This window comes from Sceloporus occidentalis, unplaced genomic scaffold, assembly GCF_023333645.1.
Source record: "Sceloporus occidentalis isolate IW3139 unplaced genomic scaffold, rSceOcc1.0.p SCAF_14, whole genome shotgun sequence".
In the NCBI taxonomy this organism is placed as follows: domain Eukaryota; kingdom Metazoa; phylum Chordata; class Lepidosauria; order Squamata; family Phrynosomatidae; genus Sceloporus; species Sceloporus occidentalis.
In genome coordinates this window covers 14,174,106-14,200,450 of record NW_028316994.1, presented here as the reverse complement: position 1 = coordinate 14,200,450, position 26,345 = coordinate 14,174,106, and the positions used below count along the sequence as shown (strand labels likewise).

The 26,345-nt window shown below is 41.1% G+C and overlaps 2 protein-coding genes across 2 annotated transcripts; both read right to left on the bottom strand.

The window, feature by feature from the left end:
* Nucleotides 1–2,002: 2,002 nt before the first annotated feature.
* LOC149304152 (vomeronasal type-2 receptor 26-like) lies at nucleotides 2,003–9,699 on the bottom strand. Its single transcript, XM_089479691.1, has 5 exons — nucleotides 9,409–9,699; nucleotides 8,290–9,165; nucleotides 7,844–8,071; nucleotides 5,443–5,569; nucleotides 2,003–2,904 (listed from the first exon to the last, which is right to left on the bottom strand). The coding sequence occupies exons 1-5, from the start codon at nucleotides 9,697–9,699 to the stop codon at nucleotides 2,003–2,005; spliced, it is 2,424 nt and encodes an 807-aa protein (XP_089335817.1).
* Nucleotides 9,700–14,288: 4,589 nt separating this feature from the next.
* On the bottom strand, nucleotides 14,289–20,952 carry LOC149304151 (vomeronasal type-2 receptor 26-like). Its single transcript, XM_089481098.1, has 5 exons — nucleotides 20,662–20,952; nucleotides 19,518–20,387; nucleotides 19,068–19,295; nucleotides 15,315–15,441; nucleotides 14,289–15,190 (listed from the first exon to the last, which is right to left on the bottom strand). The coding sequence occupies exons 1-5, from the start codon at nucleotides 20,950–20,952 to the stop codon at nucleotides 14,289–14,291; spliced, it is 2,418 nt and encodes an 805-aa protein (XP_089337224.1).
* Nucleotides 20,953–26,345: the final 5,393 nt, after the last annotated feature.

Sequence of the window (26,345 nt, the reverse complement as noted above, 5' to 3'; positions counted from 1 at the left end):
AAATGGGAAGGTTGAGTCACCCCAAGTAGGCTTGGAAGAGCGGAGCATCCCTATGAAATGATAAGGAGAAATGAGACTACCTAAATGTCCTCTGTGGTTGAGCTGCTTCAGGAATGAACCGCGCAGCTCTGTCACGGAACAAAAAGAACCCGCAAAAAGTGGGTTCTTCTTGTGGTGCCTTTGTGACGCTGCAAGGTGCCAATGGCACACTTGCGGTGTCACAAAGGAGCCGGGGCGTGTGGACGCTATGCGTCCATCACGTCAAAATGGTGGTGCCCGTGTGTACAGGGCGCCGCCATTTTTACACCCCCGTCACATGCTAAGGGTGAGGCCAGTATGGACGCTACATCCTCGGCCAACCCCTAGCACATGACAAGGGCGGCGCAAAGGATCATTTAAATTGGGCCATAATATAATAATATAAAGTCAGAATAATTTTGTTGCATAGTAATTGGGTGGAGACTGATGGTAATTCATGGGGTGGACTGGCAAAAAACACTTATTCAGTCTGTGTTAGCATGACTCCTACAGTAATCAAATCAAATACTTGAGAAAATCCAGATGCATCTGACTTATACTGAAAAATTAGAATTTAAATTTTCCCGAGAATCTGTGCTCCCCAATATTCTGAACAACCTTTGATTGTTGGATCGTACAACAGGGCATAAAGGTCTGCCCAATGTATTTCACATAGGTCTCAAGAAATGCTTTCAACAACATTTTTTGGTGGAATAAGGCCTTTCTGTTATCATAGAATCATAGAGTTGGAAAGGGCTCCATGAGTCATTGAGTTCAATTACATGCTCCATGCAGGGTGTCTAGCTAAAGCATCTCCACCAAGTAGCCCTCCAGACTCTTTTTGAAGGAGGCCCTACCACAACTCTAGGCAATTGGATCCATTGCTGAACTGCTCTTACTAGCAGGAGGTTTCTTCTAATGTTCAATCAAAATTGACCTTTCCATGATTTAAACCATTAGACCTAGTTCTACTCTCTGGGACACAGAGAATAAACCTTCCCTTCCTCTTTGTGACAGCACTTGGCATATTTAAATAGTGCAACCATGTCACCCCTCAGTCTTTTCTTCACCATGCTAAATAAGCCTAGCTCCTTCAACCATTCTTCATATGCTCTTTCCCTCATATATACTATATACATATGCTCTTTCTCTCCTATATTCAAATTTTCCTCATATGTTTTTCCCTCCTTATCATCCTGGTTGCCTTTCTCTAAACCTGCTCCAGCTTGTCTGTATCCTTCTTAAAATGAGGCAGCCAGATGTGAACATAGGACTCCATATGAGTGCTTCCTACAATATTGCAAACTTTTTCAACCTGGTGTCCTCATGGAGTTAATCAATAGCAGCTCCTATCATTTCCAATCAGGGTGGCCATGGTAGGTGGATATGATGGATAGCTCTTACTATCTCTATGCTGAAATATATTGGTCAGTTTCCAGAATGCCCCAAGGATCCTTCCATTTTACAGAGAAGCAAACTAATACAACTATTTTTGTGAATATTACTACCAGACATTGCATCTCCTAATCTTTTATTTATCAACAGAGCATTAGACATTCCATGCCAGTCCCAGTTACCTGAAGGAAAGAATGTGACTTGGGTAAAGATTAGAGAAATAACAGCAATGCTAACAGTCTCAAGTCACATTGGGTAATAATCCCATCATCCTCAGATAGGGGCTTCATGCTGCTGGGAATTATGGGAGTTTCACTCCAAAACTGATACAGAACACTTCAGCTCTAAATCTCTTATTTAGGAAAAAGATGGATGTCAAGCATGGGACAGTAATACAAAGGGAGTGAACAGATAAATGATTATTTATAGCAATGAATGAAGCTCTACAGTAATTATTTCAAGGAAATGTCTTTAATTAATGGTACAGTAACTTATTCGTTCTTTAGCTTTATGCAGCTGAGCATTATTTATCTGGGTAGTTCAGGTATACCAGGAAAATAATATGATAGGAAAAACCCCATATCATTTCTTAAGCCTTTCTCTTCATGAGTTGTGCCCTATTGTTCAGTTCTGGCCTTAACAGAAGGATGTAGCATTTAGGTGCAAATATACCAGCCAGTAATCCAGCACAGGAAGACAAGATGGAAAAGATCTCCACAGCCACCATGTCTTTGCCTCTTGAGCTGAGGTAGGTTGGAACAAAAGTGACCCAAATGCTACAAAATGCCAACATGCTGAACGTGATGAATTTGGCTTCATTAAAACTGTCAGGTAATTTCCGGACGAGGAATGCCAGAATGAAGCTGGCAATTGCCAAGAGGCCCATGTAGCTCAACACAGAATAAAACATGTAGATTGAGCCATCATTACATTGCAGAATGATGTTTTCTGTCAGTGAGTGCATGTCTAAATCAGGATATGGAGGAGAGGTTGCCAACCATACAGAACAAATACTTGCTTGAGTAAGGGAACAACAAAGGATTATGGCATGATCCAATCTTTTCCCTACCCACTTCTTCACCTGGGAGCCAGGTTTTGTAGCTAGGAATGCAAGTGAAACAATGGTGGTTTTTGCTAGAACACAAGAAACAGCCACTGAGAAAGTCAAACCAAAAACTGGTTGTTGTAGAAGGCAAGTGACTGTCCCTGGTTGACCCAGAAATAGGAAAGAGGAGAGGAAGCAAAGAAGAAGAGAGAGAAGAAGAATGTAGCTGAGATTTCGGTTGTTGGCTTTGATGATCGGAGTATTTTTATAGTTGATAAATATTCCTAGAACCAAGACTGTGATGAGGGCAAAAGATACAGCAAGTGCAGCTAAACTGATCCCTAAGGGATCTTCATAAGATAAGAAAAGTATGGTTTTGGGGATGCAGTTGTCTCTGTTGTTGCTTGGGTATTGATCTTCTGGGCACCTAAAACACTCATCCATATCTGAAAAACAGGAAGAGATTACATTTCAGCCCCAATTAATATTTTAGCTATGGATAACAATACCATTTAGTACTAAAATTTAGAGCAATCGACCCTTAGTATCTATGGATCTCACATCTACAAATTCAAACATCAATAGCTGGAAAACATTTCTTTAAAAAATCCCAAAAGCAAACCTTGATTTTTCCATTTCGTATAAGGGATACCATTTCACTACTACCATGTCAGGACCATGTTGTAAACAGGTCTGATAAAATGACATGGATGTGGCCACTAGGTGAAGCTGTAGTGGAACTTATTACAGTTCCAGTGGCAGGGACATGAGTCTGTATTTTGAAACCGTGCATCATGGGAATATTGAATATTCAAGATTGATGTCTTATACTCTGTGTAATCTTTGTAAATAGTTTTGCAACAAAGATTAAAGAACCCTCATTTGAAAGAAACCTCGCTGTACTGAGACGCTTTCCTGTGTGTGAGAGGAAGTTTGCTATGCAACTAAGATTCTTCACAGACCTTCTTCTGGGCGGCTTGTTGGCATGCATAAACTCTGCTTGTGTTCACTTCAACAAGGGTTATGAACTCAGCACACACCTTGACAAATGGGACTTATGCTTCCACACATTTTGGTATCCACATGGGGTCCTAGAATTAAACTAAACTGTATAGCAAGGTCCTATTGTATTTGTTTCATTCTTTTAACACATTCTGACCTGGAAACTTTCCATCAAAAAATACTCAATCCATTGAGAAACAATTCCTGGAAATTCCACATCAGCTAAAGTGCCCAGAATGATCCTATGATCAATAGTACCTTTCGTTGTTCCCTTTTCCAAGCATGATCAATAGTACAGAATGGCATTTGGTACTATTGATCATGCTTGAAAAAGGGAACAACAAAAGGGTACTATTGATCATGGGATAATTCTGGGCTCTTTAGCTGATGTGGAATTTCCAGGAACAGAACCCAGATCTGACCAGGATCCAGATCTTAATCTCACACCATCTGCCTTATCTGGAGAGAGTTGGAGTTGGAGAGAGCTGTGCTGACTTTCTCTGCCTCCGGACTTTTTCAAACGGGGACCTATGTGCTTCCATCCTGAAAATGGTTAAAGTTTTGGCATCCTGGAAAAGCAAGAAAATTCGCTAATGCTTATCACACACAGAGCACAACAAGGGGTTGGAAGCACATTACGTAGGCAAGAAAATGGGTCAAAAGTGAATTTGGGTTCCAGACAGATGAGGACAAATCCTGTTGCTAGCTTGGAAATAACTTTTTTGTGCAGCCTCCAAACTGTCATTTCCACAAGTGCATACACACACACACATGCTCCAGAGAGGGAAGGGAAATGGAGAGGAAAATCCTCTTTGCCCCAGAAGTTATTTCAGAGGAAGGCAGGCTGAGGTTTCCCTTTGCAAACTTCTTTAAAACCACACACACACACACACACACACACACACACACACACACACACACGAGAGAGAGAGAAAGAGGAGGTGGCTGGTCCATAAATTTGCCTGATTCCAGCGAGGGCTGAAACTCCCAGATGCTCTCCTTTTCCAGGACATATCTCCCATTTCTCCCTTCTGTCCAGGAGGAATTCCAAAACGTCCTCTCTCTTGCTCTCTCACCAGCTGTTCCCTGCTGCAGGAGGAAGGAGACCAGCCATGCGAGGGAAAGAGGTGTGTGTGTGTGTGTTTGTGTGTGTGTGTGTATTCCTTTATGAACAAGGTTGCCTCCTCTCCTTGGCACAGTAAGGAACCCTGGGAAATCTGAGAATAGGGAGAATCGGGGACATGGTTTTCAGACTGCTGCAATTACGTCAAGCGAGTGAATTGGTGAATGAACTGGAAATGAAAACATGGTATTTTTGCAAAAATGCTTATTCCCTGATTCACCTCACTTTCTGTCTGGATTCTGACCAGTTTGTACACAGCGTTGTCTGAAAAGCAATTGCGAAATTGTCCCTAATGCCCTGGATGACCTTGCATTGTGACCAGTTTAACTTTCCAATTTCCCCCATGTGAAAAAGAGCACAAAACAGGAGACAACCTGCCATAGTCTCCACCAGGAAGTCCACAGAAGTCCGCATGTTTGAATAGTGCTCAGAAATAGCACAGAAACCCTTATATCCTAGTGAAATGTGGACAACACTAATGAAATTGTTACTTCTTGTATATGGGAATGAAACCCAAGATATTGTACATCTTTACTACTGACTGCAGCAATGAAAGCATTCAGCTACGACACTGTGATCATTACTTGGCCATTTCTGAGACAAAACATAAAACTATCTATAGTATGGGAAGGGAAGGAACAAATCAACAGACATTTTTCTTACCATCCCTTCAAATGTCTACCTTTTGATTCCTATAATAATGCCTGAATGAATAAAGGATATTTGTTCATATTGCCATTCAGATTTTTAAAAAATGTATGCTGTGAAATAATTCAATGTGACAATGCTTACATGGTTGTTATGTCAAAAATCTCAATTCACCCTTTTCAGTGAAGAAACGGTACCCTCCATACCATACCTGTTGAATTAGAAATTTCGCCTTCTGGACAAGAAATGCAATCATAGCAGCAGAATGACTTCCCTTCCTTACTTTTCTTCTGACAGCCTGGACTACAATGCTCATTACACAGAGAAACAGGAGGCACCTACCCATAAACAACAGAGAAATTGCACTGAGTGAATTTTAAAGAGCAATCTTTACAGCATTTCATGTCCAGTCCTTGTAGTCCCCCCACCTTTTTTTTCTGGAAGCAAGTATTTTATAAAGCCTTTATTTGCCCATTTCAACCAAGTTAGTTCAACCTAACTTTACATTACAAAGTTATATTACAACAGATAGACCTCATGGCAATATACTGGTGCTGAAAAAATTCCTTTTCCCCATACCTACCTTGAGGATTGCAACTATATTCAAAGGAATGGCACTGTTGCTCCTGTTAAAGATGCAGTTGTAGTGGTTGCTGATTTGCAGCTACTGTAAGTGGTATTGTTGGAAAGGACTCATGGTATCATTTTGCATGGAGATCAAAGCTACAGACTTTCTTGTAATATATGGCTCTCCAGCTACTGTTGGATTGAAAATCCCATAACCCCCTAGCTGGTGCAGCCAATGCTGAGAAATACTAGCCACAGTCCAACAGCATCCAGATAATGGAAGCTGTGCTGCTTAAAGATACACACATATGTACACACAAACACATGCTTTGCAGTCTCTACAGCCTCTGGAGCCAGGTGGCCCCTAGCTGGCCCAAGGTCCAAATGTGGTATTAAGATTGTTTTTGCATACATTGGTTTCTCTAGCATGCCACCATAAGAGAAAGGTTGAGTGTGGTGGTGGTGGGGTCAGGAAATGGAGAGCCTGGGAGTTTCTGGTGGGAGAGGTCCTTCTCTTTGAGGGTCTCCTGTTCCCATGCTAGTCTTTCTCTAACCACCTCTTTTAAGGCCGCTAAGAGGGGTCAGGTGGCTTTCAGGGACCAAGATAAAGTGTCCCTAAAGCCTTTAAAAGGAAGGGATGCTGAAGAGGGGACAGAGACCTGCTGAGAGGGGACAAAGAAAGGGGACCACCCGACTCACTCGGGCTGGTCCCATTGCTGAGGGGGTGGGGTGGTCTCTGTGGTTGCCCTCCGGGGCGGCAGGCTGGCACGGGGCCCCACCATGGCGGCGGCGCCTTTGTCTTGCCCTTGTGGGGCAAGGACTACCGCTCCCAGACTCCTCTGGGAGCAGAAATGAGGCGCGCACATCCGGGCGGCTTCTGCAGCTGGGAACTATGGTTCCCAGCCTCCCTTGCGGCTGGAAGCGACCCGGATTGGCTGGGGGCCCCGGGTGCCTGGGATCTGATTGGCCAGGAGGCGGGACCAACCCGTTTCCTGGCCAATCATTGGCTGGGGTGCCTATAAAGGCCCCGGTCACCCGGGGCTCGGCGCCATTTTAAACAGGCTCCCCACCCACCTCTCCCTATGTTACTGCTCTCTGTCACAACTTCCAGTTGGGGGCGGTAGCATAGGTCATGGATCTGAATGGGCGTGGTTTCCGATGCTGCGGAGCACGGAATCGGGAGTCCCCCGGGGACCCGGGGGTGCTGAGGGTTAGCGATGTCGCCAGTGCAGGGGCGGCATCGATTCTGCGCTCCCAGTGACATGGGGCGAAGATGCGCCCAGGCGCATAGCCGACAGCGAACAAGTGGTGAGCTAAGTCGGGCCGGTTCCCCCTCTGTCATCCCGAATGCCTGGGAGAGGCCAGGCAGAAGGGTCATCGACCAACACGGGTTGGTGGATGTCAGATCTAGACCTCATGCTTTCGGGCCAACCCTCATGTGAGTTTCTTGTATGCAAAATAAAGTTGTGGCCTTTTTATTGCCAAAAACTTGTGTCTGTCCTTTGTCCACCATACAACACCCTTCCTCTGCAAAGGTTGGATATTGAGGACAAGGTAGGCTTAACTGTTTGCCTGAAACTTGCTCAATCAACATGCCTGAAGATTGAGGAAAGCTAGGGGAGAAGTGTATGTGAGAAAGAATGGCTGATACCTCTGCTAGGAGCAGTGTGCACTGTGGTTCAGGGGTAAGTTTTTGGCCCCTTGCACTTTCTGGGGGCCATATGGATTGCCCCAAATACTCCAAACAAGTCCATTCTGTATTTTTGGGAAGAATATTAAATAGTAAAGGAGGAGATGTGCACTATTTATAAGGTAAATTGCTGCTCCTGCAGCCTTCCAAGAGTTCAACATCTCATTGGAAGAACCACTTCCTATGTTGCTTGCAAAAATTGTTCCCCTGCTGTTTAACTGCACTGAAACAACAAAGCAATAAAACATTCAAAACACTGAATTTCATGAGGCATTTACCACCCTCTGGACCCACTTCTGCTAGATTTTTATCAGCCAATATGGGCAATGCTCAAGATCACTCTTGAGTTCCATACCTGGTTAAATCCTGTATGCCATACAAGCATATTTTCATTTATGGTGAATTGTTCATCTTGAGGAGCACTTGGGTCCACCTTCCCAACTTTTCTTCTCTGGAAGGAATTGTTTGGTAATGTTTCCAAATTAATAATATCAAATGAACTTCCTATTTCCCTTCTCTGATCAAATGATACTGTTTCTCCTGCAGAGTTGTTAAACGAAATGCCTTGAAGAAATGGATGGAGCTAATTAAAAGGGGAGAAAAGAGAGGGAAACAGAGTAAGAAGTTGTATGGAGAATGTCATCGTTCATTTCAGAAAACTCATCTCTTTTTATGGATACCAAGGGAAATGTAAGCAAATAAAATCTGCAATTCTATTTCATTACCTTTTCAGTGAGGACAGAACTCAATGCAAACACTCTCTATCATCTCAGCGGGGAATAAATATTCAGCAGAGTTTACCTGCCAAGCCTGCAGAGGTTGCAATTCAACTCTTCCATATTTCTTATTTGCATGAGTCGTGGATTCCCTTCTTTTGTAGTTGGATCTAGACTTAGACATAGCATGCAAAGCATGAGCCACACTGAGGACAGCATTATAGATACTATAGCTGTGACCAGTCATGCTCATTTCAAACTGAGGCTTAGGGATATTCTCTAGTATCTCATTTCCAGTACATTGTCCCATGGTTTCTGCTTGTTCCCAAGGCTTTGGAAAGTAACAGTCAAATGCTTGTTCCCAGAAGACCTTAATAAATGTATCTCCTTTGTTCTGGAGAGGATTGGTTGTCTTTAGGAATTCTCTGAAACCTGGAATGTCTTCTGAGTGGATTGCAAAAGCAATTGCACCATGGAACACCTTGAGATCCCAACCTCTTAGAAGTCCTGTTAAAATGAAATCAATCTGAGTTGTCATGATCCACACCTTCATAAACGATAAATTTTCATGACCTCCCCAAGTGAAAATGAATCTTAGAGCTGCAATTGTCAAAGACTCTCCATAGATAATAGAGATATTAGCTATGTCATTTGTTAAACGCTTATAAATATCGTAGGATATATATGAAAGCTCTCTGAAATCTTCCAAACGGGCTATATATTTCATTCTTTTTATAAAGGCTGAACAGATGCCATTTTCGGAAAGCAAAGGTTCTAAACTCTGCAAGAAATGCTCTCCGCTATTGTTATCAACCGCAAATATCCCAACCCACGTCCATCCAAAATATTGCAGCAAATGGACAATCCCAATGTTCTGATGGGATTGATTTGGGACCATGGAATAAAATGGAGACTTCTCTGTGTTAGTCATCTCTTTGAGGTTGAATGAGCCATATATAAGCTAAAATAAAATGCAGATATTTAGTACAAGTATGTGAGCATGAGTGTCTTTATGTTCATCCAGTTATTTATTCAATAACTATTTTGAGAGCAAAAGTTCTCAATGTGGTCAATAATAAAGTCAAGGAATAGGATTGTTTGGACCACTCTTTTCCTGCAGTTTTCTTCAGGCATTGGTTGTATTCCTCAACCCTTGGACCCCCTGCACCCACTAGTGATGATACTGGTCATACACACAGCCTACCTGTGGAATCTTGTAGAAGCCTAAAAAGTTAGCCAAGTAGGAAGAGGTGGCAGCCCCAAGCCCTCCAATGACAGCTATCAGGTTCCTCTGTTTATCGCAGTTGTAATTGGGAGAAAATCTTTGGGATTTGAAGAGCAGATCCAGAGTGGTCCGACAGGTCATCCTCATATCGTAATAGCTGTCACAGATATGAAACCCCAGTGTAACATTAGGCAAGATCTCGGGGTCTTGGTTGATTTCATGTACAGCAAAAGCCAAGGCCAGGGCATGCTGATAGAATTTTGTTGCCATGCTGCAAAAGAATTAAAAAAATAAATTGTACAAGTTATAAAAAAAATCCTCCCATCAGAAAAATATTGCTGTATGACTGACTTGAGTTATGAGGAACCCATTGTTGCCAATTTCTTTGTGCTAAGAAACAGCTTCCATTCAAAGATAAGTGCTGTTGCAACAGAAAACCAGTCTTTTTTTGTTGCATAGTATTCTGACACATCAATTCATGGCCTCTTAAAAAGTCATACTTTCTTTGGTTTCATCTGCACTACAGAAGTCATGCAGTTTGACACTGCTTCAATTGCCATGATTCAATGCTTTGGAAATCTGGGATTTGTAGTTCTGTGAGATATTTTCCCTTCTCTGTCAGAGAGGTCAGGTACCACAAAAATTGTCATTCAAACGATTCCATAGTATTGGGTCATGACAGTTGAAACAATGACAAATTGCATTGTTTCTGATTTGCAGATACAGCCTCAGTCTTCAAGGCAATGCTAAGTGTTGGGAGAAAAAACATTTTTCTTTTTGAAGGGAGAAATTAAAAGTGTTCAGTTCTCTGTCTCACCCATCTCATTCAATGTCTTTTGTGCCAAAAATAACACAGCACTAAAAGGTGAGGAATTCAGAAGACCTTTCTCTACACACCACATAGTTAAGCTATGACACTGAGTAGCATAAGAGGCAGTAATACTTTCCATCTTGGATAAATTTAATGTGGATTAGATTTAAAAAATAGTATATGAAGCTTTCAATTTTAATTTTCATGACATAACACCATCCATACGAAGTAGAATATTCTCTGAATAGTAGCTATGGGTAACACAAGTAGGACAGTGTTATAACATCCACCTTGTGAAGTTAGAAAGGTTTTGTGGTTCACGACAGAACAGAAAACTGGACTGCTTATGTTCTTATTCTGTTTTAGAATTGTCTTGCTTACGTTTAGGTTACATATGATTTCCTTGAGTCTGTTCCAGATATGACTTCAGTTTAGGTCCCATGTACTGCTACTCCCTGGTTCATGTCAGGATATATAGCCCCTTATATTTTTCTATTAATTTTGCAAATAACACCATATTATATTAGTTTTGCAAAACTTTTCACAAACTCCTTTATTCATGACTCAACATATCTCAGGTGTGCCTACCTCAAGATATATAGCCTAACTCAATACATAACATTCAGTGTTTGTGCTTTAAAAAAAATCTTGTAAAATACATTGAAATCTGGTGATGCATTCATAACTTTTCTAGATCTGTTACTTTTTTTTAGCATAATGATTTCAGAGGTTTTCTCCCATTTCTGTGATGGTGGCCTTTGAATGTGATATGATTGATGGAAAAAATATTTTACATTTTGTTAATTCACCCTCCCAGACATACTCAGACAAGGATTTCTCCATATTGGGCTTCATCAAAGTGTGATATATTTTTAATACATGTTCTCTTTTCCCATTCCCATCTCATATTCTCAAAGTAGAAGCAAGTCCTGTTAGAGAACAAAGTTGATATGGCTTTTAAAAAAAAGAGTTAATAACACTTAGTGGCATTAAGGCCATGGCTGAATCAGAGCATCATGCACATGTGAGGTTCATTGCAAAGTTGTTAAGTTGAAAAGAGAAAGAAGGAAAAAATATTCATCTCTTACTCTGGTATTCCAAATACTTCCTGAGAAGGATTTTCTTTGAAAGAGGCTTCAAAGAAAACATATAGAAGCTGAGAAGTGACTCCACCAATGAGTAGTTCACCTGGCTGGTACCACTTGTGTGGAACAGTAAAGATGTCACCTGCAGGGCATTTCAGAACATTTGCTTTGTAAATCATGCAAAGTGGCAAAAAGAAAAACACCAGTAACCAAAGCATCCTGGCAGGAAAGCTTCTCTCTCTAAGTGCAGACTCATCTGTCTGTATCCCTGGCAACTGCCTGGGTCAAAAAGAATGACTTGCACTGTGCATACACTTGCAAACTCCCCTCTAAAGGGAAATGCAACAGTCTTACATGGCTTCCACAAGAAGACAGTTGCCCATTTCGAAGGCTAGCTGAATTTGCCACATTCCAATTTAACAAGGAAAAGGTCAGAAATGCAACTTTTGTCTGCATTTTGCCCCTACTCCCCATTCTCTGTGGAACAGGGGTTTAGTTATAGCCACTTGCAGTTGCTTATAGATTGCTTTGTACTGCCTTGTGGAAACCCCATCCACTTTGAGGCAGATGAGATAATCATAATGATTTGAATTATTCCATAGGGAAATAAGTAGTTCTTTACAACTGATGAGGTTATTGGAGGAAAAACATGCTGGATATCTTTTTGTCCAGATGTGGCCATAATTCTGCTCAGGTGAATAAGGAGCTGATGGTTAATAGATTTCCAGGGTGAGGAAACGTGAGCAAGCAAGTCAGGATCATTTTGTTAGGAAAACAAAAAAAAAAGAGAATGAAAAGCCATTGCTCAACTCCACTTTTATCAGTGGGATGAAACATGGAAAGGGAAAATTTGAACAACCCAATTAGGCTTGGAGGAGTTGAAATGACCAGGCAAAATTTGCCAGAATTCATTTGTAGTGGAGTGTCTTCAAGAATAATCCATCAGAAAGGTGTTGAATAATTAAGTACCAAAAAAAGAGGAGAGATTATGGCAGCTGTTGTTGAGTTCCAGTGGCAATTAAGGCTGTCTGCAATCCATGCCATACACACTTAGGAGGGATACAGACAGGCAGCTAAATGCCACCTGTTTTTGCTCCTCACTGGTGCTGTACCAGCCATATGGTGTGGCACTAACATGCTCTCTAAAAAGGACCCACTCTAGGCGCATTCTTTTTGTGCCATGATGAGCACCGTTTGGGTGCTCGGAGGCCCATGCATCATCGTCGTGTGCCCCGTGTGGATGTGGGCGTGGCAAGATGGCACACAGACACTGAAAGTAGGGCTGGGCACATATGGACGCCTAGCCCTATGGAGCCCTAAAATCGGCCCAGGCTGGTGCAAAGCGCCAGTCTGTACCAGGCGTTACTTGGGAGTCAACACATGGAAGGGATTTCTAAATAGACATTGTGTTTGTAAGAGTTCATAGGCCCCAGGGCCAAATAAGGTACCTTCTGACCACTTTGGGGATGTGACATTTAGATGATACACACCAACAAAGCAGCTGGAAGCCGCATGCTGTGCCAAGCCAGGAAAAGCTGATCTAAAAAGGAATAGCTTTAGATTGATTCCTGGCTGGTGGAGCCTGGCGCGGCAATGGCAGCCCACTTTGGGAGTGGGCCATATGGTTGCCTCTAGCCGATCCTTTTGGGCCATGCGTTTTAGCCCTTAATCGTGACTGTCGGGCATATAATGGAAAGGAGAATTTGGAAATTTGCTCTCCCACTCATTGTAGCCTCTGTAACAACCTGACTGGAGAGTCCATATTATGGCAAGAGCTAGACTGTTTTGACATTTATGGTCCTGGTAAACATTGTTACTGTTTTACAATTATTTTATTGAGCTTTGGATGGGGTTATTTTGTGAAGTAGGAGAGAAAGGGAAAATATGCAGCAGACATTTTTACTGTTTATCAGGGTGAAGAATGCCCTACCTGTGGAATGCATCTAGCCCTTCTATCTCTTCTCCATTTTCCAAAATATTCATTAAAGAAAAGATTTAAAAATCATTTGAAAACGCAGAAAGTTCCAGTCACTCTAGAATTACATTCTTTAGCCAATTTGGAGGTGAATCAGCAGGAGTGATGGGGGTCAAAACTGATCCTCTCTATAGTTGCCCAACCCCACTTGAGTTTATAAAAAGAAAAGACCTGCTCCAAGATGGTGGCTCAGAATGATCCTTCCATACCATCCATGATACAATCCTCTGCAAAAATGCTATCCACAGTTTCACTTACCCACATCGGGGGGGGGGGGATGTTATTTATAGGCATTTCCTAGGTTGTCCAGTGCAAGTCTATGGTACACTTCTGGCAGAAGCTAACCACAGAAATGCATAAAGAAGGATCCTTTGTAGTCAACTTCTAACAGAACTCATTCATTTTTATTGGATTCATTATTGTCAACAGTTTCTCACTGCAATGGTAAATCTGGGAAAATTTGCCTCACAAATATGGGGGTCATATTGTATCTTATTCTTTAGCAATACTGTACTCTTCATATACTCTGGAGCTAGTTTCTCCAGAATATATGATTTATAGTTTGTGGGAATATCCGTGTTGTAAATGATGGAGGTAAAAGAAACATGTATTAGTATATGGATAGGTTACATGTCAGTCCCTGGTTTCTCAGAAATTTAAAATGTATTTTATTATTCATCATCAATAAGGCTGGTCATGCTGAGGGAATGGGATTTGGGATCCAATAATGACACAGAACATTGCAGCTCTACATAACTTTTTTCCACAAGGAGGACTCCATGAAATCCAAGTCTGAGTAGAGTTATTTTTAGGTGAGTGAGTTGCTGAATGTAAATATGGAGCAACAATGGAAGCTCTGAGAAGAGAGTTTGAAACATAGATCTTTAATTAATGCTATAGCCGTTTCATTTTGAACAATTTTAACATTGTACAACATGATAGCTTAATAAAAACCAGCAAAATAATATGACAAGAGAAACATCCTCTTTTAATTCTTTCTTTTTATGAGTTGTTTTCTGTTGTTCAGCTCAGGTCTGAGCAGAAGGATGAAGCATTTAGGGGAAAAAATACCAACCAGTAGCCCAGCACTGGAAGCCAAGATAGAAAAGATCTCCACAGCCACCATGTCTTTGCCTCTTGAGCTGAGATAGGTTGGAACAAAGGTGACCCACACGCTGCAAAATGCCAACATGCTGAATGTAATAAACTTGGCTTCATTAAAAGTGTCAGGCAATTTCCGGACAAGGAATGCCAGAATGAAGCTGGCAATAGCCAAGAGGCCCATGTAGCTCAGAACACAGTAAAACAAGTAGGCTGGCCCTTCATTGCATTGCAAAATGATGTTTTCTCTCAGTGAGTGCATGTCTAAATCAGGATACGGAGGAAAGGTTGCCAACCATACAATACAAATACCTGCTTGAAAAAGTGAACAAGAAAGAACTGTGGAACAATCCAATCTTTTCCCTACCCACTTCTTCATCTTAGATCCTGGCTTTGTAGTTAGGAATGCTAGACAAACAATGGTAGTTTTTGCCAGAACACAAGAAACAGCCACTGAGAAAGTCAAACCAAAGATTGATTGTCGTAGAAGACAAGTGACAGTCTGTGGTTGACCAAGGAATAGGAAAGAAGAGAGGAAGCAGAGCAGCAGGGAGATGAGAAGAGTATAGGTGAGATTTCGGTTGTTTGCTTTGACGATTGGGGTATCTTTATTCTTGATAAATATTCTTAGAACCAATAATGTGATGAAGGCAAAAGATACAGCAAGTGCAGATAAACTGATCCCCAAGGGCTCTTCATAAGACAAGAAAACTATGCTTTTGGGGATGCATGTGCTTCTGTTTTTGCTTGGATATTGATCTTCTGGGCATCTGAAACAGTTCTCCGTATCTGAAAAACAGGAAGAGATTGCATTTCTGTACCATCTTTAATATGTCTATGCTTACATGACTGCCATAGCAAAAAATCTCACTTCATGCTCTTTGATGAAGGAATTGTGCCCTTCATACTCTACCTGTTGCATTAGAAATTTCCCCATCTGGACATGGAATGCAATCATAGCAGCAGAATGGGTTCTCTTTCTTACTTTTCTTTTGCCAACCTGGGTTGCAATGCTCATTGCACTGAGAAAGAGGGGGCACCTGCCAATAAATCCAAAAGACATTTCAATGCTTGGATTTCAAAGAGTGTTTCTTCCCAGCATTTCTCAGTGGTTCATTAAAAGTAAAGAACTTCACAATTAGGAACAAAGAAACAGCCTGTCTGCTGGCTGGTGAATTTTTGTAAAATCAGAATTCTACACAATGATCTAGTATTTTTTTAAAAAAGAATATAGAAGCAAGGAATGTTTTGCTTCATTATTATTGATTTGCATGAAACAGTATGCAATCTAACGTTGATTTTATTTTCAGCTCTGATTAAGTATCATGATGGTGCTTAAGAAAGGAATTTTCTGGTACATGAATGAACCATTGAGAAATGTCTGGATCCTCCAAAACTGCTTTAATCAAAAATCCCAGGGAAATGTATAATGAAATCAACCTAACAAAATATTATTATTATTATTATTATTATTATTATTATTATTTGTATACCGCCCTGTGGCGAACCAATCCGGGCGGTTGACAACAGTAATTATAACAGAGTAAAATATAAAATTAAAAACATTATAATCCCTCCCATCCTTATGAAAGTATTAAAAAAATATAACAGATTAAAAACACAATATCAAGACATAAAATATAATTAAAACAAACTAAAAACCCTGGTGTCCCTCTGGAGATCCTCAACCATCACTGAATATGAAAATATTCTAAAAATTAAAATAATTTTACAAGACTTAAACATATTAGAATTACCAAAGACAGATTAAAACCACTACAGGAATTTAAAATAGTTCAAAATGAATTGAAACCATGTATATGGGAGGGTTTTGTAAAATTAATTAGGCCCTCAAAGCTTTCAGAAACAATCATATTTTACTTGGTGCTAAACATCAGCAACGTTGGTAGAAACTGGGCCTCCAATGTTTGGATGGATAGAATATTCAAAAAAATTTTTAAATAGTTGAAAAACATGTTTGTTTGTTTTTAATTTCAAGAACCCATAATGAGGACAATCATGGTCTGACAAGAATCTGCAATTGGGGATTTATTCTGCACATAGTTTACTTGTGGTTGTTTTGCTCAGGAAACACCATTTTCTAGATGGAAGACCACTCTAATATGACCCCAAACAGTTTGTTCTACAAAGTCCTGCTGGGTCTTGAGTGACAAAGATGGATGTAAGAATACATTGAAGCTACATATCTGCTCTCTCAAGAGGAGTGCAAACCCACCCAAGACTGGTAAACTACCTGTTCCTGAACCTGAGAACCATCAGTCCACAGAGCCTCCATCTTTTGGGGATTCAGTTTCAGTTTATTGTCCCGTATCAAAACCATTACAGCATCCAGACATTGTTCTCACACCTGTATAGCACCAGCTGCCTCTGCTGATGATGAGAAATAGAGCATACTAATGGCACTCTGCTCCAATGTTCTTATGACCTCTATCAGCGGTTTTATCAACTTATTTAACAGCATGGGAACCTGTGGCCTGTAAAACTTTAGTGGTAATGGGATGAATGGAAATCCCCTAATGCTTGAGCCTGGACCTCGTCCTTCTGAAAATAGAGGAACTAATATGCCCCCAGTTGCCACCCCACAGAGCTGGTCTAGTAAGAAGGCATGATGAATGGTATCAAAAGCCACTCGGAGATCCAGAAAAATCAACAGGGTAGCACTCCCATGTCTTTCTGCCAGAGCAGGGCATCAGTCAGAACAACTAAGGCCATTTGATGGTAATGCCTTGATCTGAAAACAGAATGAAGTAGGCCAAGATAATCCAAGAATGCCTGAGGTTGACCAGATACCACATGCTCAAACACTTTGACCTAGAAGAGGCAATTTGCAACATGGTGGTATTTGTCATATACCTCTGGGTTCAGGGATGTCCACTTAACAACTGGGCATACCACTGCCTACTTGAAGTCAACATGCACCTTAATAATAAATAATAATAAAACTTTTATTTGTATCCTGCTTTTCTGTGATGAGACAATCAAAGCGGCTCACAACACATTAAAATCCACATTTACAAAATTATGTCCCAAATCCCCCCTTTAAAACAGGATTAAATATGTCACAATTAAAATATCTATTAAAACACAATAAAAAATACAGTGAGGACAGAGTGGTGGGCTAATACATGATGCGGGGGGCAGTCAGTCTGTGGCCTGGCACTTTATTCAGGAAAGGCCTGCCGGAAGAGATCTGTCTTGACAGCTTTTTAAAAAGCTGTCTAAACTGGCAATTTGACGGATCTCGTCGGTCCGGCCTTTCCATAGTTTGGGAGCAATTGCAGAGAAGGCCCTCTGGGAGGTAGCAGTTAGTCTGGTTTTTAAAGGCTGCAATAGATTCCTCCCAGAGGACCTGAGGGTGCGGAGCGGATTATGTGGGAACAGGCAATCCCTCAAATAGGTTGGGCCCAAGCCATGTAGGGCTTTAAAAGTTATAACCAACACCTTGTACTTTACCCGGAAACTAATAGGCAGCCAGTGAAGAGATTTTAGGACGGGTGTTATTCGGTCACTCCTAGTTTTTCCGGCGACCAGCCTGGCTGCCATATTTTGCACTAGTTGAAGTTTCCGGACTAAGCACAAGGGTAGCCCCATGTAGAGCGCATTACAGAAATCAAGTCGTGAAGTTACCAGTGAATGTACAACAGTTTCTAGGTCCTTTACTTCCAGGAAAGGATGAAGCTGGTGTATCAGCCGCAGCTGATAACAGGCGCTGCTGATCGTCGCATTCACCTGATTTCTCATGTGAAGCAACGGATCTAGGAGCACCCCCAGACTGCGAACACAGGCCTTTGTGGAGAGCGTGACCCCATCTAGAACTAGAGGTTGCAACTGTATACCTGGTTTGGGGGCCCCTACTGTAAGTACCTCTGTTTTGTCTGGATTCAGATTGAGTTTGTTTTTTGTCATCCAGCCCATTACCACTTCAAGACACTAACTGATGGGAGAAATGCCATCTGTTGTCATAGCTGCTGATTGGGACATGGAGAAATATATTTGGGTGTCATCAGCATACTGATAACACCCTGCTCCATATCTGTGGATGATTTCTCCCAGCGGCTTCATATAAATGTTGATTGGCATTGGAGACAGTATGGTGCCTTGAGGGACACCACAGTTAAGCTCCATTTTTGAGGAGCGACTCTCCCCGAGCATCACTCTCTGGAATCTACTCGAGAGGAAGGACCAGAACCACTGGAATGCAGTGCCACCGATTCCTAACTCTCCCAGGCGTTCCAAGAGGATGTTGTGATCTATTGTGTCGAAGGCCACTGAGAGGTCTAGAGGCACCAACAGGGTCACGCTTCCTCTGTCAATGCCTAGACGAAGATCATCAGCCAGAGCAACCATGGCAGTCTCCACCCCATATCCTGTCCTGAAGCTGGTTTGAAATGGGTCTAGATAATTGGTTTCATCCAAGATGACTTGGAGTTGAAGGGCGACAGCCCTCTCGATCACCTTGCTCAAAAATGGAAGATGGAATACAGGCCTGTAGTTCTTCATATCCAGGGGGTCCAGGGAAGGATTTTTGACCTTCCCCATTATGCTGAGGCATATGCACCTGCTTGGATGCAGCCCATCAATCCACTCTTGCTAAATTTTATCAGTCAAAATGGGCAAGGCCAGAGATCTCTCTTGAAACATATACCTGGTTAATTCCTCTGTGCCATACAATCATATTTTCCTGAATGATGAATTGTTCATTTTGAGGAGCACCGGGATCCACCTTCCCAACTTTCCTTCTCTGGAAGGAATTGTTTGGTAATGTTTCCAAATTAATAATATCAAATGAACTTCTTATTTCCTTTCTCTGATCAAAGGATATGCTTTCTCCTACAGAGTTGTTAAATGAAATGACTTGAAGAAATGGATGGAGCTATAATTGAAAAGGGAGAAAAGAGGGAGAAACAAAAGAAGAAGGAGAATGTCATTTCATCATACTCTTCCAATTTTAGGACTCCAGCTGAATGGTCAAAGGGAAATGCAAACAGAAAATCTACAATTTTATTTCATTAGCTATACAATGAGGACAAAATTCAGTGCAAGCATTTCATATCATCTCAGTGTGTTTGTGTGTGGGATCTGCTGGAGACATCACCTGCCAAGGCTGCAGATGGTGCAGTTTCACTCTAGTACATCTCTTGTTTGCATGAGAAGTGGATTCCCCTCTTTTGTCAATGGATCTAGACTTGGATATGACATGCAAAGCATGAGCCACACTGAGGACAGCATTATAGATACTATAGCTGTGGCCAGTCATGCTCATTTCAAACTGAGGTTTAGGGATATTCTCTAGAATCTCATTTCCAGTACATTGTCCCATGGCTTCTGATTGTTCCCAAGGCTTTGGAAAGGAACAGTCAAATGCTTGTTCCCAGAAGACTTTAATAAATGTATCTCCTTTGTTCCGGAAAGGATTGGTTGTCTTTAGGAATTCTCTGAAACCTGGAATGTCTTCTGAGTGGACTGCAAAAGCAATAGCACCGTGGAACACCTCAAGATCCCAACCTCTTAGAAATCCTGTTAAAATGAAATCAATCTGAGTTGTCATGATCCACACCTTAAATGATGCATCAAGACCTCCCAAAGCTAAGATAAATCGTAGAGTTGCGATTGTCAAAGATTCCCCATAGAAAATAATTGTATCAGCTGTACTATTTGTTAAATGTACATAAATAGCAGAGGCCAAATATGTAACTCCATCCATGTCATCTAAACGTGCCATATATGGTATTCTTTTGGTAAATTCTGCACAGATCCCATTCTTGAAAAGCAATGGTTCCACACTCTGCAAGAAATGCTCTCCGCTCTCATTATCAACTGCAAATATCCCAACCCATGTCCATCCAAAATAATGAAGCAAATGGATTAACCCAGTGTTCTGATGGGATTCATTTGGGACCATGGAATAAAATGGAAAATCCTGTGTGTTAATAATCTCCTGAAGGTCAATTGAGCCATATATAATCTAAAATAAAATGTACAAACATGGTAAAAGTATGTTAACATGAGTTATTTTATGATCATACACTTATTTATTCAATGTTCATTTGGAAAGAAAAATGCTCAATGTGGCCATTTAAAAAAGTCAAAGTATATTCTGGGGGATTGAAGATGATGATGTTAGTCGTGTAGGGCTTTTTTTAAAAAAAGGGGAAAAAAACAGGCATTCTTATCCATCTCTTTGTATAAAAGTTTACCTAGAGAAAGAGAATGAGAAAATATTCATGCATAGAGCCTACCTGTGGAATCTTATAGAAACCTAAAAAATTAGCCATGTGGGAAGAGGTGGCAGCCCCAAGCCCTCCAATGACAGCTATCAGGTTCCTCCATTTGTCACAGTTGTAATTGGGAGAAAATCTATGGGATTTGAAAAGCAGATCTATAGTGGTCCTATAGGTCATCCTTGCATCATAGTAACTGTCAGCAATATGGAATCCCAGAGTAACATTAGGCAAGATCTTAGGATCTTGGTTGATCTCATGCACCGCATAAGCCAAGGCCAGGGCATGCTGGTAGAATTTAGTCATCATTCTGTAAAAGAATTTAGAAGCAAAGTGTACAGGTGAATTTTGTATTAAAAATATTGTTATATTTTCAGTCTGGTAAGGTAGCTACAGAAAGCAGGAAAAAAAATTACATGTCATTTTTTGGTCTTCTCTCCAATACTTGGTTTCTGAGCATTTTCATTTTTCTTTCTTTCAATGGATTATTTCAAACCAACAGAGTTGTATTCAGGTTTACATGTATTTAGGGGGGAAACCTATTCCATTTAAAATGATTAAGGGTCAAAAGCAACTAACTCATTAGGAAAAGGCATCATTTGTGGATATTCTGTTCATACAAATAAAATTCATAGAAATGTACAAGGTAATACATGGAGAGAAGGCAGTCCTACTCTCATAATCCTAGATCCTAGGAAGCCCAGTATCTCTAAATGGCTAGAGATTCTGGAGACCCTTCCCCACACACCACAAATGTAGACAGATCTTGTAACTGAAAGAAAGAGGTTGGCAGCATGAGATTTGATAGACCTAAGTCTACTTCATCAGATGTATTTCCTCCAAATGCATATGAAGAAGTAGACTTAAGTCTACAAAAGCTCATGCTGCCAGCTTCTTTCTTTCCGTTAGTCTCAAGACCTCTCTACATACTGATTCTACAGACTGTACAGACTAACATGGCTATATATCTATGAATTCACACATCTCAAAGTCAAACTATGGAATTGGATGGTAGAAAATGCAGTAATATCTTCCATCTTGGACAAGTTTAATGGGGATTAGACGAGATATATGTATATTAGGCTATAAATTTATAATAGTCATGGTATATTACCAGCCATAAAAGTGACAATATTCTAGAAAGAAGAGTTATCATTAACACAGGTAGGAAAGTGTTGTTATACAAACATCCTGCTTGTGAATGTAGAATAGGTATACAGTCGATGGCTGCAGAACAGAAAACTGCTTATGTTCCTATTCTGATTCAGAATTGTTTTGGTTATATTTAGATTACACATAATTTAGAATCGTAAAGTTGGAAGGGGCCACAAGGGCTATTCAGTCCAATCTCCTGCCATGTATTTGCTTGCATCTATTCAGATATGATTTCAGATTAGGTCTAACTTACTGCTATTATCTCCTTAATATCAGGAAAAAACAATACCACACCATCCTCTTAGACATCTTTTCGCAAATCCCATAATTTTCACAAATATTTTCACAAATCTCATAATGTATAACTCAACATATCTTAACTGTACCCAACTCAGGCTATATAGCCTATCTTTGTGCATAATGTCTTGTGTTTGTGCTTTTAAAAGAACTTGTTAAATATAGTGAATTCTTGACTCTTCCATCTCTCTCTCTCTCTCCCTCTCTCTTTAATTATTATGGTTTTTAAGGAATCTCTCTGTTCTGTGCTTGTGACCTTTAAATGTGATATGATTGGCAAGAATTCTTTAACATTATGTTAATTTCACCTCCCAAATATCCCTCTTATTATTAGAGAACAAAGTTCACATCTTTTGTACAGCTAATAACATTTAGTGACAAGTGCAACACCCAGAATGTGAAGAGCAAGCTATGCTTTTATCAGAACATCCTGGCATGCAGATGAGAAGTTCATTATGAAGTTGTTAAATTGAAAATAGAAAGAGGGAAGAAATAATCATATCTTACTCTGGAATCCCAAACGTATCCTGGGAAGGGTTTTCTTTGAATGAGGCTTCATAGAAAATATAAACAAGCTGAGAAGAGATGCCACCAATGAGAAGTTCGCCTGGCTGGTACCACTCTTGGGGAATGGGAAAGATGTCGCTTGCAGGGCATTTCAGAACACTTGCTTTATTAATCCTGGGAAGTAGCAGAAGAAAAAATATGAATAACCAAAGCATTCTGGTCAGAACGTTTCTCCCTCTAAATGCAAACTCTCTCATCTCCATCCATGGCAAGTGATCAGTTCGATAGATAATTTTGGATTTTGCCCGTTTCTGCCTCTGTCCCTCTTAAAGGAAATGCATCACTTTTAGACGGCATCCATAGGAAGAAAGTTGCTCACTTGAAGGCTAGTTCAATTTGCAACATTCCAATTTCACATCTTTCTGTAAGCTGCAAGGTGAGAAAATGCCAGAAATGCAACTGACAGACTCCTGTCTGCCTTTTGCACCTACTTCCCATTCTCTATGGAACAGAGTTTTTATTTATACCTGCTTACAGGTCGCTTGTTTACTGCTTTGTACTGCCTTGTAGAAATCCTTTGGAGTTTGAGGCAGATGGCCTAATCATAGCGATTTGAATGATTCCATGGGGAAATAAGTAGCTCTTCACAACTGGTGAGGATATTGGAGAAAAAAAAACATATTGGATCTCCCCCCCCCCCCCCCAATAGGCTGTAGCCATGATTCTGAATTAGGGCCAGATGGTGAATTGATCCCCAGGTGAGAAGACACGAACAAGAAGGTTAGAGTCTGTTGGAAATGCAACAACACTGTGCACTGAAAGAGTTAAAGCCTCAGAGTGGGTAGTACAGCCTTCAGTAGCCTTTCTTCTGAACATCAACAAAGGCCTGTCACAAACGGGCACCCTAGGACGGTGTTTTCAGGTTGTTCATTTGCAAAGATAGCAAGCTATTGGAATCATCCCTGGAAATGATGAAGCGTCCTTTCACCGCATCTGAATAGCGAAGGGGACTTGAAGATCTACCTATATCTGCAACCCATTCCAAGCCCTTTCCAGGAGTTTGTCTCACCCAGTCCATGTAGTAGCTGCTGAAAGTAAAGCCAGAGGCTTTACAAGAGATTAGAAGGGAGTCTCCGGGTCTTTTTTCATACCCTCCAAACTCTTCCGGCTTTATCTCCGATTGAACATCTAGAAGGAAGGGGAAGACATCCTATAATTATATTTGAACCAGAACAAAGATTAAATGCAATAGTCATTTTTTTTACTTAAAATAAGAAAAAAAAATGCCTCTGAAAAGTGGGAAAAAGAAAACCAAGTTTAGCCAAAATATCATTTCTCCGTTTCTTCTTCTTTGAGAGGAGTTGAACCAGAATTGATCAAGGCACAGTGTTGCGTCTATGAGCTTAGCTGAGTAATGTGAGTATATGGCCATTCTAAACAGGAAGCTGTATATTTGCATACCCTGCAAAATAAAGCCAAGGTGCAAGATCTTAGCAACCCACTCAATAAGATTTGGGCAACGAGGAAGAATTACAGTAAGGAATAGGGCACGAACATGGTCCAAGGTACTTTATGAGAATGGAGATTTACTGAAAATAGAACAAAATTCAACTACTCGGCAATAGAATTGTTTATTTATTTATTTATTTATTTATTTTACCTGCCGCCTTTCTCCCAGGTTGGGACCCAAGGCAGCATCCATAACATCAAATTTAAAAAAATACAAACAGTTTCAAAACCAGTGTAAATTTAGATATGCCCCATTAAAACACTATAAAATTGATTGAAAACCATAGAACTATACATCTGTATTAAGAACAGAAGAAAATACTTATGCCATTTCCATTTGTGGTAGCCTGAAACAAAGCACAGACAGACATCCATCATGAACAGTGACACTGTGACATATGGGTTAAAGTAACGTTAGAGTGTTTGTCCCTTCCCTGGCTTTTTACAAGGTTTTTCACTTACCTTGAGACCAATTTGGAGTCACACAGCACAAGATGAACTGTTCCCAAACTAGGAGAGGCTGCAGCAGTTTGCTTTTGCCTGAATCTACTGGGAAGGGCAACAGTCTGATCCCTCCTCTATTCTTTCTTCTGCTGAGTTAACTGAAGACAAACTACCTGTGCACTTTCAACTCAGTTTTCAGCAACTGAAGCAAACCATGGATGAAGGAAAAAGTGGGAAGAGGAGAAACTGGGATTTTTAAAAAAGCATCCATTCTTTTTGACCCACAATCCATTCTAGGTTACCTCAGCATAGCGTTACACATGTGAATCCCTGGGGAATATGCTGTTATGGAATGCCTGATGCTTTAAAGTTCTCCAGATGCACTACCATGATAAGACTTTCCTGGCCATTTCCTTCCTTCCCAGCAATAGTAATGTACAGGTCAAAAAGAGAGAAGGCAATCTATAAGTAAGCTGGATTTACAGCAATTCTACACACCCTATATATTAAAAAGTGTCTTTGCCTGCTTATCCATGTATTAAAGCGTAAGCAAGAGTGAGTGTTAAGACTCCCATCTTTAAACAGTCCCAGACTTTTAAGGAACAAGTTGATTGTGAATTGTGAACAGAATAACTAAGGCGCGTTACAGACCGCCGAGAAGCGGCAGTCTGCTGCCGCCGCCAGTTGCACCGTCCGGGAACCGCAGCAGCCAAATGGCGCAGTTCCCGGACACTGCCAAGAAGGAGCGTGAAAATCGTGCTCCTTCTTGCAGCCCGTAAAAGATGCCGCAAGGCAGTAGTCATGCACTCGCAGCGTCACTTCTGCGCTGCGACGTGTGGACGCAGAGCGTCCACTACATCAAAATGGCGGCGGCCGTGTAGAACGGTCGCCGCCATTTCTTATGGACTCATTCAGTGATAGGGTTAGGGGTGTCTGGAAGAGATGCCCCTTTCTAACCCTAGCATGGACTGAATCCGTCACAGGGTGCCCGTCTGTAATGGGCCTATGGTAACAATCAACCTAGCAGCTCAGTGCATGCTTGGCTGCCGATTTTTATTTCCTTCATGAACATTTTTCTGTACCTCAGTGGTGCCCTCTTGTGAGAAGCAGAAGGAGGAAAAGGTTCCTGACAAAACAGCAGGTTGCCCACTTGACAAGCTAGAAATGGTTATCATCCTGTTCCTGCCTTTGGATTTCTTTATGCCAAGTTCTATCCATGGGGATTTTCTTGCCAATTTAATACATGAGAAGTATGTTGGTTAGACTGCTCTGATGTGAGATGTGCCAGAACTCTCAAACATGCATCAACTAAAGAATCCTGTATATCATTCTTATCCCCAAAACATGTGGTGGAAGATTTGAGCCAGCCCAACTAGTCTTGGAGGAGCTGGGCATCCCCATGAAATGCTCAGGCAAAATTTGACTGCCAGATCTCCTCTGTAGTTGAGCTGCTTCATGGATAATTTATCAGACATCTATCAGACCATGTACAAGAAAGATGGGAATCCAGACAGCTATTCTGCAGTACAGTCTGTTTAGGAATAACTAAAGGTACATCCACACTGTAGAAATAATACAGTTTGACACCACTTTAACTGGCATGGCTCCATCCTACAGAATCCTGAGCTTTGTAGTTTTCTGAGGCACCACCACTCTTTGCTACAGAAGGTTAAAGACCTTGTAAAACTACAGATCCCTGGATTCCCTAAAATGGAGCTACAGCACTTAAAGCGGTGTCAAACTGCATTATTTGTACAGTGAAGATGCACGGTAGGTCTGTCTGCAATCTG

What these genes read in the sequence shown, in the direction of transcription:
- LOC149304152 (XM_089479691.1), bottom strand. Translation starts at nt 9,699, where the DNA reads ATGGCAACAAAATTCTATCAGCATGCCCTGGCCTTGGCTTTTGCTGTA. An exon ending in AACCTCTGCAGGCTTGGCAG is followed by an intron (nt 8,072 to 8,289) that starts GTAAACTCTGCT and finishes CCTTTTAATTAG; the next exon opens with CTCCATCCATTTCTTCAAGG. An exon ending in CGAAATTTCTAATTCAACAG is followed by an intron (nt 2,905 to 5,442) that starts GTATGGTATGGA and finishes CCTGTTTTTCAG; the next exon opens with ATATGGATGAGTGTTTTAGG.
- LOC149304151 (XM_089481098.1), bottom strand. Translation starts at nt 20,952, where the DNA reads ATGATGACTAAATTCTACCAGCATGCCCTGGCCTTGGCTTATGCGGTG. An exon ending in ACCATCTGCAGCCTTGGCAG is followed by an intron (nt 19,296 to 19,517) that starts GTGATGTCTCCA and finishes TTTCAATTATAG; the next exon opens with CTCCATCCATTTCTTCAAGT. An exon ending in GGAAATTTCTAATGCAACAG is followed by an intron (nt 15,191 to 15,314) that starts GTAGAGTATGAA and finishes CCTGTTTTTCAG; the next exon opens with ATACGGAGAACTGTTTCAGA.